Here is a 19,792-nt window from a genome sequence, read left to right as displayed (position 1 = left end):
CTGTGCTGGGCTCAAGTGAAGTCGTCAGTGACAGATTTCACCCCCAAGAATAGCCTTTGTTCTCACACTCCCCCATCTGTGTTGCAGCTTTAAAATCTGTCACCCCTGTGCCTGGAATAAAGACATTTAAGCTGTGTGTCAAGGCATCTTCCGGCGAAAAGTAAATATAAGGTGACTTCCTGATCCTGCAGGCTTCCTAGTTCTCTGCGCTTCTGAGAAAGAACCAGGTCACTCAAGTCTTGAAGAGTGACCTCGTTGAAAATGGGCAGAATGAATGAGGACATGACAACGATGAAAATCAAAACGTTAAAGGAAGTACAGTTTATTTTCAACAAGTGGCATAGCTGCATTGCCTTATTATTAGAGAATCCAGCAGTCCATGGGCAGGAAAAAGTTATCCACAACAATACACACACACACAAATGTGCCAGTAGATGGTAGCTAAGGACAGTGCCTCATTTAGATTAGTGTCAATTATTTCTGAGCTGAATTCCCTGCGCAAGGTCCAGCTTCCAGATCCCTTGAGACTTCCCGCTGTTTCCCATCGGATTAATTTCTTCTCATTATTTCCTCAATCCAAGTAACAAACCTTGAAACACGGACATACACACCAGGCTTATTGGGGAGCGCACAGCCAAGACCCCAAGAAGTGACTCCTTGTAAAATGTATTTGTCCTTCTCAAAGCACACCAGAGGCCCTCCGCTGTCACCCTGTAGAGGGAGGAGAAAAGCCATGAAGGATTAAGCTTGCATCCTTTTCATGATGGGATAGCATCCTTCTGCTCCCCACATGCCCGTTTTCCCACTCTTTGAACACTCCTTTCCAGTCGAAAGGGAACCTAGTGACGTATTACTCGAACATCTGCTGCGCTTAGTCCACTTGGCAAAGTCTATTCAACAAAACCAGACCATTTGGTGTTTCCAGGGGTGGGGGAGGGGAATCCCTCATGAAAACTGTACTCATCCCTCCAAGCCTTGGGGTTTCTTTTAGGGAGAGCAGAGGTGGAAAAGAGGTGCAGGGGGTCTCCGTCTTACACCCACCTCCCTTCCCTACTGGAAAGGCCATGTCCCGGCGTCCTGGTCCCACCCGCTGGCGCCCTCCCAGAGGCAGGTGCGCAGGCTGTGGCCCTTACAGCCCGTCTGGAAGGCAAGGCCCAAGAAACCACCTTAGAGGATCCGAATCACGCCTAAAAGGTTTCTGGGTGACATCCAGACAGTAGCCCTCCATTGACACCGTTGCCTTTTAGGGGCTGCGATGTCTCAGGGGCCAAAAGAGGCCCCCACGAGACGGACTTGGCTCCCTTTAGTCTCTTCCTACCTGGCAGCTGTCGATGCCTCCAGCCAGATGCCCCGCACACAGCTCGTTGGGGCTGACCTTCCCGCCCAGATACTCGTAGCGATTACACACTTTGTTCTCAATCACGGGCAGCCGGGCTTCCTTAAGTAAGCCAGCGCCGTACGTGCCTGTATTTAAAACAGTTTAGAGGCATGCTTACTGGATTGAATTCATGTTGAAACGAAACTTCCAGAACAACAGAGCAGCAGTGACAGATCTCTTGTTTGTCCGTGAGGGTGGATAAAGCAAGGATTCAGTTCCCAATACTACTAGAATTCTTTTTTTTTTTTTTTTTTTGACCCTTGAGTATAAACGTTAAGATTTCATGTTCCCAAGACCTAGACTTATTTAATCTGGGCTGAGGTTTGTTTGTGTTGCCATTTTTTGGTTTTCGGGGTTTTTTTTCCTAACACTAAAGAAATTTATTTTTGGAGTTCCCGCTGTGGTGCTGTGGGATCAGCGGCATCTCTGGAACACCAGGATGCAAGTTCGATCCCTGGCCTGGCACAATGGGTTAAGGATTTGTTGTTGCTGCAGCTGTAGCATAGGTTAAAACTTCAGTTCAGATCTGACCCCTGGCCCAGAAACTCCATATGGCCAGGGCAGCCAAAAAAGAAAGGAAAAAAAAAAAAAAGGAAATTTATTTTTCATATATAAAGGGGGATTGAGGAGTTACTGCTGTGGTGCAGCAAGTTAGGGATCTGATGGCTCAGGTAGCTGCTGGTGCAGGTTTGATCCCCGGCCCAGGGAACCATAGGCTGCAGGTGAGGCCTAAATCAATCAATCAATCAATCAATAGGAGGGATTTAGAAATGCTGGCGCTGCTATTTTTATGTATTCTCTTTCAGGATTTTTAAATGCTTCTTCTACTACTTATATTGCACATCTTTTTCATACAACATTATAGCATAAGGACTTTTATAATGCTATGATCTTTATCATGAATATGGGAGGGGGTGACCACTTCACAGGCTTGGTTTCCTTTTGGGTTGGGGCAAGGGTTCTGTAAACAGTGGTGACGCCACAGCATTGTGAAGGGACTCAAGGCCACAGCCCTGTCCTCTGCAGAACAGGTCAAGAGTCATTTTCCATTTTAGATTTTTTTTTTACCACAACATAAAAAGAAGCAGCAGAACTGTCATTTACTGAGATCCTTCTCAGGCACCACTCATGATGTGTGCAGGCCCTTTAATCCTGACAATAGCCCGATGACCTAGGCACGTGTGACATTCCTATCGTACAGTAAGGACACGGAGGCTGAGGAAGGGTGTGTATTTGGCCCAAGATCACCCAGCAGGTAAGTGGGAGAACTGGGATTTGAACTTGGGTCTGCAATGATTGTTCAAATTCTTCACCACCAGGCTCATTGGCTCCTACAGCTGCTCTCAACCCATCATGTCTTTGTTGATACAGTTTATTCATATTCCTTAGTATTTTCTTAAGTCTGAAGTCCCAGAGATTATATAGACACATTTATGGCTCTCGATAGCATTGCCAACTGTTTTCTAAAAGGGTGTAACCGTGTCAAATGCCACTGGGGGAAAAATCGCCACGCAACACCCTTCTGAGTACGTGGTTTCTACGATTTTAAAAATATTTCTTAATGTAAACGGCAGAGCGCGTCCTTCATTCATTTCCTCGTCTACGTTTCTTTTCCAATTAGGGACAGTGAACATTCATCTACGCGTTTATTTCACTCACTGTATTTCTTTTGTGTGTGAGGAAGAACTGCTTTCCCACTTTGGCAAATGGAAACAGAACCCTTGCAAAATCACAAGGAGAAATGACGTCTTCCAGATGGACACACCCAGGTAGGTCGCAGTATGCTTTTCACACATAATCCAGTTTTCCGATTTTGCAAGCCCAGCTTTCACGGTTTTGCAAAATGTCTGTCTTGCCAGCATGGAACGGCCAAGAAAGAAGGTACCATTTCTCCTCCAGAGACTTTGCGTGAACTTGCGTTTGGAAAACTTACCCTCCATCTGGAGTTGGCAGCAGCACTAAGAGGAAAGGAGGGACTAGTCCCAGCGCTGGCTGCTTAGAGCCCCCGGGGGGGACGGTCCCGACCACAGAAGCACCGGCTGACAGGTGTATTACTTGAATTGAGTGGCTAGGAGGAGGGAGCAGCCTTTCTCGAAGTTGGTTTTTGTTTTCGTTTTTGTTTTTTGCTGAAAAGTAGTTTATTCAAGTATCTGGTTCTTAAATCTGCTTTCTGAGCAAAGCAGACAATATGCTGATAGGGACAAATCCATTCGTGGAGGGGAAGTCCTTGTGGTCTGTGCAGTGGTGCTGCCACCCCGTGGCCACAGTGGAGATGGCATTTCTAAGGGCCTCAGGTGCCCCAGGTAACCTAGGGATGTGGTGGAGGGGAGGCAGAAGCAGGTCCCTGAAAGTGGCCAGCGATTGCTGATGAAGGGCTGACCTGAACGACCGCCTCGACATCAGCACCCCCTTGCTTTGGAATAGGGAAGTCAGGGAACGTCTAGAGGCTGAAGGGGAGAATTGCGACCTCACAAAGGCAGGCCGAGGACCTTGATTCGATGGCACTACTGTGACGTACAGAAAATTGATAAACAGACTTGACTCCTATTTTGTGACTCCTGGTCCAATGAATATATTGAGAATCATTTTCTCAGTTAGACATTCAGATGAGGCCTGGAGAGCCGGGGGGGCCTGCTGCAGGCTGGTGTTCAGAGACGTGTGGGTGGCCATGGGACAGACGAAAGAGTGAATGGGCTTGGGGGCATCTGGCAGGCCTGGGTTTCATCAGGGCTCAGCTACACATGGGCTTTGTGATGTCTGCTGATGATAGTGACAGCAGTGGGGGGGGGGTTGATCATGATGGTGAAGATGATGATGATGTGGTGATGTGATGATGGTGATGATGTGGTGAGGATGGTGGTGGTGATGGTGGTGGTGGGGTGATGATGGTGGAGATGATGTGGTGAAGATGGTGGTGGTGATGATGGTGTAAAGTTGAAGACGATGGTGATGATGGGGATCGTGATGACCATGATGGGGATGGTGGTGGTGATGATGGTGATGATGTGGTGAGGATGGTGGGGGTGATGATGGTGTGATGTTGAAGACGATGTGATGATGGTGGTGATGGTGGTGAAGATGATGGTGGTGATGATAGGAATGGTGGTGGTGATGATGGTGATGGTGAAGACGATGGTGATGATGGTGATGATGTGGTGAGGATGATGGTGGTGATGATGGTGGTGATGATGGTGGTGGTGGTGGTGAAGATGGTGGTGTGATGTTGAAGACGATGGTGATGATGGTGATGGTGATGACCATGATGGGGATGGTGGTGGTGATGGTGATGATGTGGTGAAGATGGTGGTGGTGATGATGGTGGTGATGTGGTGAAGATGGTGGGGGTGATGATGGTGGTGTGATGTTGAAGACGATGGTGATGATGGTGATTGTGATGACCATGATGGAGATGGTGGTGGGGATGATGTTGGTGATGATGGAGATGGTTGGGATGGTGGTGGTGGTGATGATGGTGGTGGTGGTGGGGATGGTGGTGGTGGTGTGATGATGGTGATGATGGGAATGGGGGTGGTGATGATGGTGATGATGTGGTGAAGATGATGGTGGTGATGATGGTGGTGGAGGTGGGGATGCTGGTGGTGGTGGTCACAGAAGAAGCACAGGAGCTGCTAAAATATCATCTCCGCAGCACTGAGCCCTTCCTAGGCATTATCTTCATCCTCACGATGACCTTATAGGGTGGTACAGATGAGGAAACTGAGGCATGGAGAGGGTAAATGATTTCCTAACATCCCATGGAAGAGGCCAGGGCCAGGACTCACACCCAGAGCTGTGTAATTTTAAGTCCATGCTTTAATCAGTTAGATATTGTGGAGAACATCTGTTGGTTTTCTGGCTACGGAGAAGCCTTTCACCCCACCTCTCATCGTCCTGTGGAAGGATTCCTGCCCTGCCTCGCTGCCCCACCTGGATGGGAGTGGGCGTCTCTGGGGAGGGGACACAGGTCTGAGCATCGGGATAGGTTGACAGCGTGCACATGACCCATCGGGCCTATCAGAGCCGGGCAGGCTATTGCGGGCAGGCGCCTAAAGGAGCAGCCCCGTCCTCCTCCCGCCCAGTGATGAGCAGGAGGGCAGCCATTGCGCCATCAGAGCTGCCGGGGATGCGCCGCTTTGGTCAAAAAAGGTGCCCACCTCCCGGAGGGAGAGGGACTGGGCCAGGGCCATCATATGAGCCAGCAGACTTGGCAGCTCACTAAGAATCTCCCCTTTATGCCTTGGATTTTCAGCCACTTGCAGAGGGTTGCACGGGAGCACGTGCACGCTGCCATTAACAGGCCTCAGCATCCCCTTCCGCACACGCGCCCACTGTCCCCAGCCCGGCCCTGCAGCCCATTTTCCAGCTGAGGAACAGGTGCAAGAAGAGTTTGTGCCCTTTCTTCGGATCTGGAGCTGAGAAGTAGGAGCTGGGGCTTGGACTCAGGTCTGTCTGCCCCCCTGCCCCCCACCACGACCAAGGGTTCCGCTACTGCCCTGCACCTTCTCTGAGCCGGGATCCCTCTTTGCAAGAGCGGAACAAAAATATCCAACTCTCGGGGTCTTGTGGCATTTACGTTTTTTATAATACAAGACCTCGGCACATCCACCGTGACCCTTCCTTTGCCAAGTGTCCCCTTCCTGCCCCTCAAGGCTCACAGATTCCACCTGCAGAAAGGGGACCCGGGACATCCAAGAGGCCAGGTTTTAAACATGGTAGGAAAAGGGCAACGAGAAGGAAGATAATCTTAAAATGATCGAGACCAGTCGTTTTTTTTTAAAAGTCCAAAAACCTTTCTTCAAGTGAAAGCTTATGCCGAAGACTACCAGGGAGACAGCAATGGGAATACACTGATTTTACAGGTGATGGCTCAGAAGCCGAATGCTACAAAGAGGTAAGGTGACCCGACTGGTCTGCCCAGCTAGTGGCAGAGTCAGAATGATTTTCCAGGGCTTCTCCCTCCCACTCCGAGGCCTCACCAACACCTCTGAGAAAGTGAGGCAGAGATCTAGTACATTCTACACTGTTGCTAGTCTGAAGGAAATAATAATGACGATAAAGATATGATGCAGGGCAAACCGCAAAGAGGAGGAGGGATTCCCCAACAGAGGTCAGGCGCTGATACGGGGTCCCGCACAAACGTTTCCTCTCCCCCCTCCCCCCCATCGGCCAAGGCCAAAGACCAGCCTAGAACTGGGATCTTTCCTTCTTCCCCTCAGCTGTCCTTCTGCCCCACCTGGACTCTGTGCGATCAACGTGCTGTGAAAAATAATCCAACACCCTTACTTCGTGGGCTTGTGTGAAAACCCTCCTTACCTGGGAACACAACACTAACATCGAATTTATGGGTTAAGAGTCTCCAAGAAACACTAGCCCTCCCTCTGTCCATGTCCCCTGATGGCTCATTATGGAGACAGAGGCAGGTGCCCAAAGCCTGTAGGGGGTGGACCTCATTCACTGATAGAAATTGGTGCAAGTGCAGGTTTTCTCCTGCAGGCTGCAGGTCAAAACCAGCCCCTCATGGGAATCACGGAGCTTGGCTTACCTTTGGTTTCTCCCCAGCCAGTGATGTAACACGCTGTCCGGTCGGCGACCACATAGTTCGGGGTTGGCAGACAAGCCGGGATTACCTTGTCAGTGATGACGGCAGGGCTGAAAGGACAACACCAAATGTTACACTTGACTGCCCTGCTCATCCGTGACGTCCGCCATTTATCCGCTGGTCACCACAAGAAGATGCCACCTGTCCCAAAGCCCTGGACCCCTCCAAGCTGGTTATTTCCTGGCTTTGCTTTTCACCCTCAGGACTGCCTGTCGTATCTTATGAACCAAACAAATAGAATGTGTTGTTAGCAAGACGCAAGGTGTGGACAAGAAACTAGAGGTGGGGGCAGGGACGACAGAGACTTTTCACGTCGATGCCGGCCCTGTGGACATTTTCTATCAGGCACACGCTTCTTGAGCAAGTTAAGAGAGTGTCCATCAGTAGGTGGCCTGCCCGGCAGACATACAATCACAGGGCTTTCATTATAGCAAGTGCCTTGTGTCACCACGAGCAAGCTGCTCCATCTTTGGGTCCTCAGGTCCCTCACCCATAAATGTTACAGCAGCATGGCTCTAAGAATCCGGTATAACGCTAGGCACCCAATGAAAGACGATGGAAAGGAAGCACCTGGCATAAGCAAAGTAGCCCTGTTTTCAAAGACCCTTCACGTGCCTTCGAATTCCAGGGAATCAAGCCTGAGAACCTCGATTTTTAGGCTTGATTGTTTTTAGTAAGTTCAAGCAGAAAAACCATCGGAGGTGAAAAATGCCCTATTTTGATGAAGAGTCATCACCGCCTCCGACTCTGAAGCAGACACATCCTCTTGGAGGCTGGGAGCAGAACAGACCCAGCCCCTCACATGGAGTGACCCACTGATGTCACATCATAGGGGCCCCTATGAAATGCCAGTGCCTCAGACTCTTGGGGTGTGGGGGACCCAAAAGCTCATATGTATCAGTCCCTCAGAGAACATGTCCAGGACCCCAAGTTTACTAAATTATTATTGGGTTTTTGTTTTTGTTTTTGTTTTTGTTTGTTTTTTGTTTTTTGTTTTTTTTTTTGCTTCTTAGGGCCACACCTGCAACACATAGAAGTTCTCGGGCTGGGGCCGGAAATGGAGTTGCAGCTGCCAGCCTACACCACAGCCACAGCAATGCCAGATTCAAGCCACATCTGCTACCTACACAGCAGCTCATGGCAACACTGGATCCTTAACCCACTGAGCAAGGCCAGGGATCAAACCCGCATCCTCATGGACACTCGTCGGGTTCATTTCCACTGAGCCACGATTGGAACTCCATTAAATTATTTGTTCAAGGATCAGAGCTTGCGGATGGCCCCAGAGGCCATGGAAGAAAGAGAAGAATCAGTTATTCTTTTAGGCTCAGCCCTTTCTTCCCTTTCTAGAGTGTCCAACCCCCCCAGGGAGGCACTCCTGCGTTTACTGACCCAGAAAATGTGTGAAGTGTTTCTGACTAGACCCAGCAGGCCCCACTCAGATGCCTGACCGCTGGCCTTGCGCTGGCCTGGCCATCCCCAGCCCCATCACCGCCACCCCAGTGTTACGTGGAATCCACCAGGCACAGCTAATGTGCTCTGTGCACCCGGCCGACTCTCCCAACTGCGCCTCTTCTCAAAATAGCTGTTTGTTTACTTAGCTGTCTCTGCTGGGACCTGTTTCCAAATACTGCTAACTTTAAGCGACATAAACAAATTCTTCATTTTTTTGTCAGGCTTCATCAAACACCATTGCAAGAGGATACAGAAACCCCAAGCGGAAAAGGAAGGATTTGCACCTGTGAGTGTGTGTGTGTGTTCACACGGCCTTCTCCAAGTGCTTTGAAACACATGACCTCAAATGATTCCCCATGTACATTATGAGGTTGAAGAGGGAATCAACCTGGAATAACTGAATAATCCTCTGATTATGAACAGCTATTAGCAGGCTGGGGAGCGTGAAGGGAGAGCATGCGAGGGGTACCTCTACCTCAGGTTTGAACTTGCTCTTTGTCCACATGGGGAAACTGAGTCACGGTCCCTTTGTCATGACGATGATGACGGCTAGGACGAGGCAGGCAGGGCAGAGGCCAGGCGAAGGTCAACACTCTTCCCAAAGCCCAAAGCCTTGGGGGCCCTAGACAGTGCCACCCCTCCCCGCCCCCCATTCTGTTGTGGCCCCTAAAACCCAGCCTTGAGCAAACGTTCTCACAGCTCGGAGGGTGGAAGCCAGAGGCAAACAGTACCTGCTCAGCTTGAGCAAGGCTATGTCCGCCTCAGAGGGCTCCTTGAACAGCTTGGACACGTCTATCTCCTGAACTCCTTCTCCAAGGTGGTACTCTTCGTGTGCACCCAAAATGACCTTGTATGATGAAGGACTTGAGGACCTAGAGAAGACAATGACCTTAGGAGCAAAATAGAGGCCAGCCCTTCGTCGGGGCCCTTGGGAGCCATAAACCTTGTATCTTTTCCCTGCTCCGATATCTCTAATCAGAGATCGCTGTATGGCAAGAAACAAAAGTCCGGGTTTACCTGAACCTGTCCACTATGGAACACAGAGGAAGAATGAAACAAGGGCCGAAGTCAGCACAGGGACAGACACCCTTGTCAGAGGACTGGGGACTTGGACCCCTCTCCTGGTGAAGGACCCATCCTGCCACGGATCCTGCAACCTGCCAGAATGGGGTCAGTCTGCTTGGTTTCTCTAAAAACACCCTCTCCTCTCTAGTGGCCCTGACAGTTGTGCCTCAGGCTCCTTCACATCCATTCCCTGGTCCCCAGTGTCACTGCCATGGAAGGAAGGAAGGAGGGAAGGAGGGAGGGAGGAGGGAGAAAGACGACAGGAGGGGAGGAGAGAGGAGGGAAGGGCGGGAGGGGAGAAGACAAGGAAACGGAAGGAGAGAGGCAGAGGCGGCAGGAAGCCTTTAAGACAAGTAAGTCTCAGCATCAGTTTTCCCCTAAACATACTTTTCCAGGCAGTGCTTAGCAGTCAGCACCCACTCCGGGGATATTAAAGTGCCTCCGCAGAAGTGCCCTCTGTACCTAGAAGGAAAATGTGCCAGAATTTTAGCTCAGATCTGATGATTTAGTCTACGGGAAGCCAGAGAGAAGTGTTCACTCCACTTTGATACCGCTAAGGGTCCCAAGGGACAAAGCTACCAGCGCATCACAGGGGTGGGAGGAGCTTCACGTGGCGGGCTCTGCAGGTCACCCAGTCTACTCTGGGAGGTGGCTGGAGAGTGCTGTCCCCCGGGGAGCAAACCCCCATGGCTTCCCACGTCCGTGGTTTTCACCCTTTGGCCCTGGACTCCAGCTCCCTGAAGTCTCCTTCTTTTTGACAAGATCTAGGCAGGACCCGATGAGTCGTTCTTCCAGGAGTATGAGATTCTGAATGGCCACAACTCACAGGCATCAGCTAATTTACCTAAGAAAGTTCGCTTTGGGGAAGTCCCCTAAATCATTACCACTTAGGCACCAGGTAGCTCATGAAATATTTGTGAGCCGCTCAGAGCCCATCATAATGAAAAGGACACCAGCAGTAAGTGAATGGTGGCGAGCAGGGCAAGGGTCAATCAGGAAAGAGCCCACCGCGCAGCGGTGATGGAGGTGTTTATCCGCAGCATCCCTCAAGGAAAGAGGAGGCGCGATGGTGAGCGCATGCGCACTGGTGCAGGACTGCGGCGAGGCAGCAATACCCACAGGCAGATTAGCCTGTTTCTCGCCCCTGCTTTAAAGGAGGCCCCGGAAAACGGACTTATTAAAAGACGAATGCCGCTGCAATGGGGCCAGTAGGATGCGGACTGATGGCTCTTACTTTGTGGCGACCCTGAGCTGCCCTGAGGAAGATGTGTTTGCGAAGGGGGTGGACACCCTTTGATTAAATACGGTAATTCACCAAACTAAAGAGAGAGAGACTCTGTATCTGGGATGTAATTTTGTCTCTACCCCTCAGGGGTCTCGTTTCTAAAAATATCCCTTTCTCTTTGTTTTGCAAAGCAGCAGTGGGCATCTCTAGAGACCCTCGAGGCATCTTTGATACTTTTCCAGCAATATTGGATCGTAGGGTAAATTACCACATCTACACGTTTTGATGACAGCGGCTCGGGTCAAGGAAAAAGTTCTAACTCGGACTGTTTTCAAGCTAAAGAACATAGCACAGAGGTAACGACAACAACAAAAAGCAGGCCCGCAGATGCAGAGAACAAACTGGTGGTTTCCAGTGGGGAGAGGGAAGGGGGAGGGGCAAGATAGCGGTGCGGGAGCAAGAGGTGCAAACTGATTGGTATAAAATAAGCTGCAAAGGGAGTTCCCGTGGTGGCTCAGTGGTTAATGAATCCGACTAGGAACCATGAGGTTGCGGGTTTGATCCCTGGCCTTGCTCAGTGGGTTAAGGATCCAGCGTTGCCGTGAGCTGTGGTGTGGGTCACAGATGTGGCTCGGATCCCGCGTTGCTGTGGCCCTGGCTTAGGCTGGTGGCTACCGCTCCAAAGAGACCCCTAGCCTGGGAACCTCCATATGCCACGGGAGCGGCCCAAGAAATGTCAAGAAAACAAAAAATAAAATAAAATAAGCTACAAAGATATATTTTATAACACGGGGAATACAGTTGATATTTTATAATAACTATAAATGGAGTATATATAACCTTTAAAAACGGTGAATCACTATACTGCACACCTGTAACTTTTACTGCACGGCAACTACACTTCAATTTTAAAAAGAACATAGAAAAAGGTTTTTTATTTCTATCGTTTGCCTTCCTCCTGAAGAGAACTTAGAGGCAGTTACACATACAAAGCTGTGTGGATTTAGCGCGGTTGTAGAAAGGGTTTGCAGGGCTTACAGAAAAGATGGAACAAATTGTTTCTGGAAATGCTGTTACCTGTATCGAAGGCTAATTTGCCAGGGCCAGGAGTGTGGGATGGACACACACCCACCTACCACCCTCGCAGGACACTTCTTTGGCTCCACCTTGGGCTTCCCGCAATCAAATGAAGAGGTTACTGTGGCAAAAGGGGGGAAAATTTGCATCTGAAGATGTGAACAAGAGCCACTCATGAGAAAGTCACAGCTCACAGCAAAAGCACTGAATTTCTGACATCCCAAGCCCTGAACTAAATTGTAAAATTACAAGTATCTTTTGAAAGACTTTTTCTAAGTTTCAAAAGTGGTGGTAGGTAAGACAGAACCCTTTTCTTTCAAGAAAATACAAGTACTAAAAAAAAAAAAAAAAAAAAAAAAGAACCCAACGCAGTGTTTGTGAGGACGTGGGTTTGATCCCTGGCCTCAATCAGTGGGTTAAGGATCTGGCATTGCCATGAGCTGTGGTGTAGGTCACAGACATGGCTCAGAGCCTGCATTGCTGTGGCTGTGGTGTAGGCTGGCAGCTACAGCTCAGATTGGAGCCCTAGCCTGGGAACTACCATATGCTGCGGGTGTGGCCGTAAAAAGAAAAATTAAAATGAAATGAAATGAAATAAATAAATAAAATTAGGTGTAAAGTGGGCATCTTTCAATTTCTGAAGTTAATATTAAAGAGAAAAACTATACAAAAACTATACCTAGTAAAACTGAGAAGCAGAATATTGGGCTGAACAGAATACAGCTCTGATTTCAAACTGTTTTACTTAATGCTATTGCTTGTGCAATTTGCAAGGTGCCATTTGTTTCAGTAACAGAAAATTTACACAAATTTTTCAGGTGTGCTGCTTAAGAAAGTTTACATGTAGCCTAAAAAGTTAATCAATGGTATTTTTCATTTTAAAGATAAGTTTTCCATGTGAATTACAAATAATGTCAAGTTTGGAAATTTTAAGAAAAATGATTGTTAGGAAATTTCTCTCTTAAATAAAGGAAAGCCAAAAATTCTCAGACAATGAGCAATAAACATTTTTTTTGAAAAGAGAGAAAACAGAGTTCCCGTTGGGGCTCAGCAGTGGAAGCAAATCTGACTAGTATCCCTGAGGACACAGGTTCGATTCCTGGCCTCGCTCAGTGGGTTAAGGATCCGGTGTTGCCGTGAGCTGTGATGTAGATTGCAGATATGGCTGGGATCTGGCATTGCTGTGGCTGTGGTGTAGGCAGGCAGCTGCAGCTCCAGTTCGACCCCTGGAATGGGAACCTCCTCATGCCGTGGGTGAGGCCCTCAAAAGACAAAAAAAAAAAAAAAGAGAGAGAGAGAGTGAAAATAACATAGAAAAAAAAAGTCATACCTCAAAGAGCTTTCTCATTCTGAAAAATCTGAATGAAGTTAGCCCAAACCATAGAAGCACCCACACACCCAAACCCCCTTAACGTGGGATAGTCCCCCTTTGAAGCACTGACCTGACATATTGGAGGAATTATGATTTGAGATTGCATTCATTTATTTACCCAAATATGTATTCAAATATATATCGTGCCTGGTGCATGCCAGGCTTTGCTCTGAACGCTGGATAGAAGGACATAGCTGGGGTCTGTCATCTTTGTATTCTAATGGATGGGAATGTAAGGCGTTACATTGGGAGGTTCAGCAGAGGCCCCAGAGATGTTCTGGGGAGGTAGGAGACAAACTTCAGTGCGCAGGCGTCAAAGGAAACAGCCTCTTCTGCCATTGCGGCATCCTCGCTCGAGTCGGGTATCTCTATGAACCTGACGGAAAAGAATCAGGTTCGTAGAGACGGAAGAAAGAAGGGATAGAAAAAGGATTTTTCCAGCAGACTGTGGGGTCCCCCATTCCATCACGATGTGGGCATGTGATCAGATCACTTGCTCTGATCTGCAAACCTCTTTCCTGCACGGGGGTGGAGGAAGGAGGGGGTCCCAGGCTCGACCCACACTTGAGAAGCCTAGAGGTCCAGTGGTGGCCGAGGGCTGCACTTGGGATGCACCGCTCCTCCGGGGGAATCAGAGGTGCACGAGTCCCAGCCACAGCCATGGACGGCAGCTATAAACTCCCCCTAAGTCCAGAGAGCACAGTTACAACAACCAGCAGAATCCTCTGTCACCCGGTCACTCCTTCCTCCCAGCTGTCCCAGAGTGGCCCCAAAGCAGACCCTGACAGTGTGGCTCCCATGCTCTTAAGCCCTTCCCCAAACAGCCTCCCAAACCTCCAGATGTGCCCGCGAGTGGCCTTGTAGCCGCACCTTCTCCCCTCCGGCCTGTCCCTCTGAGTGGCAGACACAAGCGCATGCTACCAAACCACCAAAGAAGTCCAGGCTGATTCCAGGGAACCAGATCCTGTCTGCAAAGGTGGCTCAGCAGACAGTAAGATAAGGCCCGAACCAGAGCGGTTCCGTTGCTCTCCAGACCTACCGAGGACTTGTTATCCCAGACTTTTCAGAACCAAAGCCAACTCCCCTTCCCCTGATCCAAGCCTCTCACTCCCTAGAAAAGTCTCAGAGACACGAGGAAAGAACACAGACAAACTTTCTCTCTCTCTTTTTTTCTCTTTTGGCCACACCCGTGGCACACGGACGTTCCCAGGCCAGGGATCAAATCCGAGCCGAAGCTGCGACCTACCCCACAGATGCGGCAACAGATCCTTCACCTGCCATGGCACAGCGGGAACTCCAGACAAGCTTTCCTGAAGTTATCTGGCTGATGCATGGCCAATGAATAGTCATTTTAGGATAAAAGGAAGCCAGGGCTTAGTAAAGAGCCCCGTTACTTTTCATCGAATTCTTAGGATGATAATTTACAGGTTTATGATGCACCTGATATGTGGAGCTGTTTCCTGCTGTTTGTCATTTTTTCTTACTTCTCAGCTGCTAAAGGAGAAGACTTCAGATCGGGGTGACTGTCCGTTTGTTTTTCATGCATCCCCCAGCAGCCATCAGAGCCTTCAGTGGAGCTGTCCAAAGTCTGATTAGATTACTGCTAAGCTTCCTCTTCTGGAGGATTTTGTATGTATTGTATTCAAAACGTCGAAGGAAAGAGGGGCGGTGCCTAACCAATGAGGCCCCGTGCAGGACAGATTCTAGAGGCCCATGATGAAGAGCGCACTCTGGGGAGAGGGCACCCTCTCCTGCCCCAAAGCACTCAGCCCAAGCTGAGGCTTGCTGATCCATTTTAAGCGGATGATAACTGCCCTTATTTGGAAGTCTGTTCCTCCCTCCAAAGAAGGCCACTTACCACACTGAGGGACGTCGCAGTAGTCAAAGAGCTTTTGTGGGTTTGTCGTGTAGCACCAGGGACCGTTGTCGTCGCCGTCAGGATTACGGCAGTACTGCAAAAAGAGGCAGGTGTGCAGGGGATGGTACACACGGGGCAGAAGAGGGCAGAGAAGGGACCACGAGGACAGGCGCTTATCCCACTGTTGTTTTTAGACCATGGAAGGTCAGGTTCCTTTGGAAGGGAGGGGGCGAAGTTAGTTTTTAGGATGCTTGTGGAGCCTCTGATGCATAGCATGGAAGGGGTCATGTCTCCTTGCCCACAAGGCGTTCCAGCCATGTGGCCGCTCCCCCGGAGGAAGGGCAAAGACCCTCAGAGGGTTTGATAATTTTATTTTATTTTTTTTTAGGGCCACACTTGCAGCAGTTCCCGGTCTAGGGGTAGAATCGGAGCTGCAGCTGCCAACCTACAGCAACGCCGGATCCAAGACGTGTCTGTGACCTACACCACAGCTCAGCACAACACCGGATCCTTAACCCACTGAGTGAGGCCAGGGATCGAACCCGCATCCTTGTGGATACTAGTCAGGTTCATTACCGCTGAGTCATGATGGGAACTCCGAGGTAGAGATAATATAAATGCTCCTCCCCACCAGGGGACCATTCATGCCCATGGGGACCTCCGAGACCCAGCCGGAGAGGACGTGGGTGACATCTTGTCCACGTTCACTTCAGCCTTCCATTCATGATGCTTGTTGGCTGTGGCTTCGGAATGGCTTATTCCCCTGGCCCGGGACGACGTCTTCCTTTGCCTCTACACACCCACCCCCCGAGGAAAGCACCCCCAGAGCGTGTGAGACTAGGGGAAACCCTAGCAGAGTCCGAAGGGCCCGTGCAGTTGTTTTCTAGAAACTTCCAACCAAAATGTTAGGAAGCTCATCTTTGATCACCAGAACCTAGAGAAGGAACACTGGAAACTGGAAACAGCACCCGATAATAAACTCAGGCAGGAAATGTCCCAGAGGGAAGTGACAAGAAGCGTGGAGCTTTGCCAGGCTCCCCGGCCGTCCCACCCCGAGGCTGGTCAGATCCGGCTTGGGCCCTGAAACCTGCCCCCCGCCCCAAGCTCAGCCGGGCTGCCTTTCTCTAACAGAGGATCGATGCCGTTGGCCAAGCCCGGTCAACAAAAGGCAAAATAGAGTCCAAGTCACGGTGACTTACATTTTTCTCCAGACCTGCCCGTGGATTTGTCTCTGGAGTGAAGATGCTGTGTCTGTGGGGCTCCTGGGCAGCCCACTCCTGGCAGGGGACGCCGGCCACCGTGGTGGCCCTCTTGCCCCGGTACCTTTTCCCATTCCCGAACATGCAGTCTGGCGGGAAGAGACACGGGGTCACTAGGACTGCACAGACCTGGGTGACAAGGAACACAAGCCGCGGCGCGAGGTCTCTCTAATGACAGGCTGTGGTCGCATCCCTCGGGGCACAGGTGCCCTGCAGACATTGATGCCACTGTGAACCAGTTAGCCGGAAGCGCCCCTGGCTCAGAAGTCGTGACAAGCCAAGATGTTAGAAGGGGAGCTTTGGCCACGACACCAAGCTCATCAGTTGGATAACAAGCTGAGGGGTGACACCAATGTCACGATGAACCATTAGATGGCTCCTCAGCACCTCCCTCTCCACACGCGTGGAGAAAAAGAGGGAAGGTTGAAAAGGATTGGTTTTTTAGGGCCGCGTATGGAAGTTCCCAGGCTACGGGTCTCATTGGAGGTACAGCTGCCAGCCTACATCACAGCCACAGCAACGCTGGATCCTCAACCCGCTGAGCAAGGTGAAGGATCTAAGCCGCATCTGCATGGATGCTAGCTGGAGTCTTAACTCCCTGAGCCACAATGGGAACTCTGAAAAGGACTTTATAAAAACATTCTATTTCAGCCAGAGCTGTGCGATGAGCTCACTCCTTCTGGGTGAAAGGGATAATGAAGCAATGACTAGGAGGCCTCTTGTGGCCCCGTGGGTTAAGGATCTGGCACTGGCACTGCAGTGGCTCAGGTCATGGCTGTGCTGAGGGTTTAATCCCGGGCCCAAAGAACTTTCACACACTGAGGGCACAGCCAAAAAGAGAGAGAGAGAGAGAGAGAGGTCCCTTCCCCAAGCTCATCCCTCATCTCGAGCCCTTCAGAGACTTTGATGTGTGTGGCTTATGGGGACCAGTGCACAGCACCCTGATGGCCACCAAGAAAATCCAAAACGTCAAAGCTAGGCCAGCGGACTTCCTCGCCAAGGAGCAGGGTTGTGCTGGGCAGTCCATACTCCCGTGTTTGCCAGGACCAGGGAGTATGAGTCACCAAAGGAGGGGCGTCTCATGGAAGGACCACATGAGGCCAGGTCAGGTCAAATCAGGAGGCACACCCAGCTGTGCCCAGCGCCCAAAGTCTCACCCAGAAGGTGGGGGGAGAGCTGAGCTTGGCCTGTGTGTACAGCAGGTGCGCAGGAGCACAGGAGGGGACCGTAGGTGACGTTCTCCAGCATCTCGGAGGAGGCCCGCCCGCCTCCAGAAGGACAGGGGTCTCTACTTGAAACCGAGTTCTCACTGAGGTCCCTTCTGTCTGGAGGATTTTCGATCATGCAAACGTGGTCAGAGCAGCCGGGGGACCCCTGGGCTTTCAGGCTGGAGCAGGGGGCACATCAGCCCCTCTGTCCCCTCCCCCTGCAGTGATCCGGCGCCCTTCCAGCCATATCTATTCCTCCATGCGAACGAGAAAACGTGCTTTTCTGGAATGTTCCATCTCAGCCAGTGCCACCATCACCCACCTTTCAATCCACCCAGGCTCAAAACTGTATCCATCCCTCACAGCCCATTAGCTTTCAAGTCCTAAAAAAACCCTCCCACCCCATTACACCAGCAATAACAGCTCAGGCTCCCCGAGGGGACCCGCTGGGGCGACCTTCCCTGTCACAGACGCAGCTAGCACCCCAGGTCCCTGCAGCAACGCAGCTTCTGCATCCATAAGATTTTCGCCATCTCTCATCCCCCGGCACCCGAGGATACCGACGTCCGGCCAGACTTCTCACCTTCCGAAAGATCCTCTACACTGGGAACCTGCGCAATAGCTGGAAAGTTTGTGACCTGCTGTTCTGTCTCTGAGCATTTCTTCAGGTTGCAGTACTCCCATCTCACTCTTGGATCAGTGGTGTAGCACCAAGGGCTTTTATCAGCGTCTGGGTTCCTGCAGTAGTTCATTGTCAAGCCACTGAAAATTGCACAACAGTACAGGTCAGGAGAAGCGAGCACACCTGTGGGGCACCCCAGCGCCCTTGAATTATGTAACAACAGAGTGACTGAAAATTTTCCATGAAGGGACAAAGATACCAATTATTATTATAACATCACACAAGCACACGTGGTCCTCAACTTCTAAAGAACTGGGTGAGTTTTAAAAAATAGGTTATAATTTTTATTTTAAAAACTCAAAAGTGGGGAGTTCCCCTGTGGCTCAGTGAGTTAAGGACCTGATGATGTTGCTGCCATTGCAGCCCCATAAGAATCCCTGGCCCAGGAACGTCCACATATTGCAGGGTGAGGCCCAAAACAAAAATGAACAATCAAAACCCCCCAAACTCAACAGTGATACATAAATGTATAAAAGAAAGTATCAAAATATCTTCCTTTCCTGTTAAATACATTCCCCGTGGATAATCAATATGGACTTTTTTTTTTGGCTTTTTTCAGGGCCACAACTGAGGCATATGGAAGTTCCCAGGCTAGGGGTCGAATCAGAGCTTCAGTGGGCTGCCTACACCACAGCCACAGCCACGTGGGATCCGAGCCGTGTCTGTGACCTACACCACAGCTCACAGCAATGCTGGATCCTTAGCCCGCTGAGTGAGGCCAGGGATCGAACCTGCATCCTCATCATTCCTATTTGGGTTCGTTAACCACTGAGCCACGAAGGGAACTCCCCCAATATGGATTTTGAAGCATGTATTTTATATTTTTTCCTAGGCACATACAAATATATTTATATGTCTGGATTTCTCTCTGTGTGTGAGTACGTAGGGCTATGTAAGTTGGAACCAAAACCTATGTCCCCGAGGAAGAAAAGACGCACAAGATGATGGCACTCCCAGGGCAGCCCTTTTAATCTCTTTACTCATATTGTAGCTATAATGCTGCACAGTTACAGTGAAAACAAAAAGTCATAATATTACTGTCAATATCCTAGGTAGATTGAGGGAGTTGGGGCATCGCAGGCTTGTGGAAGCCTTCCTGGAAAACCAGCTCCCAGCAAGATGAGATTCCTAGAGGGTGCATCATGGGGCATACAGGGAATAACGCCACGACCTTCCAGCTGCAGCCACTTGGGGACCAAAGAAAGCCAATGAGATGGAAGGACAGCGGGACCAGAAGGATGGCAGGAGAAGTCTGTGGGCTGAGTCAGAATCAACCAGGTATGAGCAGAGCTGATGAAGAGTCCAGGCTTCTTGGGTGACTTGGACCCCAGAACTTTGGCCCAGCCTCTTACAATTCTCATTTCTAGAATCCTCTTTCTGGTTCAGACCCATGACCTGCAGCTATCTGAGCTCATTTGAAGAGCACGACATGTGTATTAAGGAAATCCAGCACGGTATCTGTGGGTGCTGTAGACAAGCCACAGTCTCAGGCCCAGGCCCACAATTCAAGCATGCCAGCTGGTGGGCAGATTTCCGAGTAACCTAAGAAGCTTATCATACGAAACAGGGTCCTGCTCTCTATTTTTAAGGGTCGTTTGATGAGTTTTGATGAGC

At 50.1% G+C, this 19,792-nt stretch overlaps 1 protein-coding gene across 3 annotated transcripts in view; it reads right to left on the bottom strand.

Moving 5' to 3' along the window:
• Nucleotides 1-306: 306 nt before the first annotated feature.
• The window catches only part of PLG (plasminogen), a 47,424-nt gene continuing 27,938 nt past the window's right edge, over nucleotides 307-19,792 (bottom strand). For 2 of the 3 annotated variants that reach the window (NM_001044590.2, XM_085012102.1), the window contains 9 exon segments: nucleotides 307-711; nucleotides 1,319-1,464; nucleotides 6,921-7,027; nucleotides 9,164-9,304; nucleotides 9,885-9,959; nucleotides 11,800-11,920; nucleotides 15,030-15,123; nucleotides 16,229-16,377; nucleotides 18,080-18,258. In NM_001044590.2, coding sequence (NP_001038055.1) covers nucleotides 550-711; nucleotides 1,319-1,464; nucleotides 6,921-7,027; nucleotides 9,164-9,304; nucleotides 9,885-9,959; nucleotides 11,800-11,920; nucleotides 15,030-15,123; nucleotides 16,229-16,377; nucleotides 18,080-18,258 — 1,174 coding nt within the window. In that variant the 3' untranslated portion in view covers nucleotides 307-549. 3 annotated transcript variants of the gene reach the window in all.

The sequence above is a fragment of the Sus scrofa genome, chromosome 1, assembly GCF_054392235.1.
Source record: "Sus scrofa isolate SSC_HxYL_T2T_F1_AM1 chromosome 1, Sscrofa_HxYL_maternal_Yorkshire_Landrace_v2.0, whole genome shotgun sequence".
In the NCBI taxonomy this organism is placed as follows: Eukaryota; Metazoa; Chordata; class Mammalia; order Artiodactyla; family Suidae; genus Sus; species Sus scrofa.
Note: the sequence above shows the minus strand (reverse complement) of the source record. Positions and strands in the feature narration are given on the sequence as shown.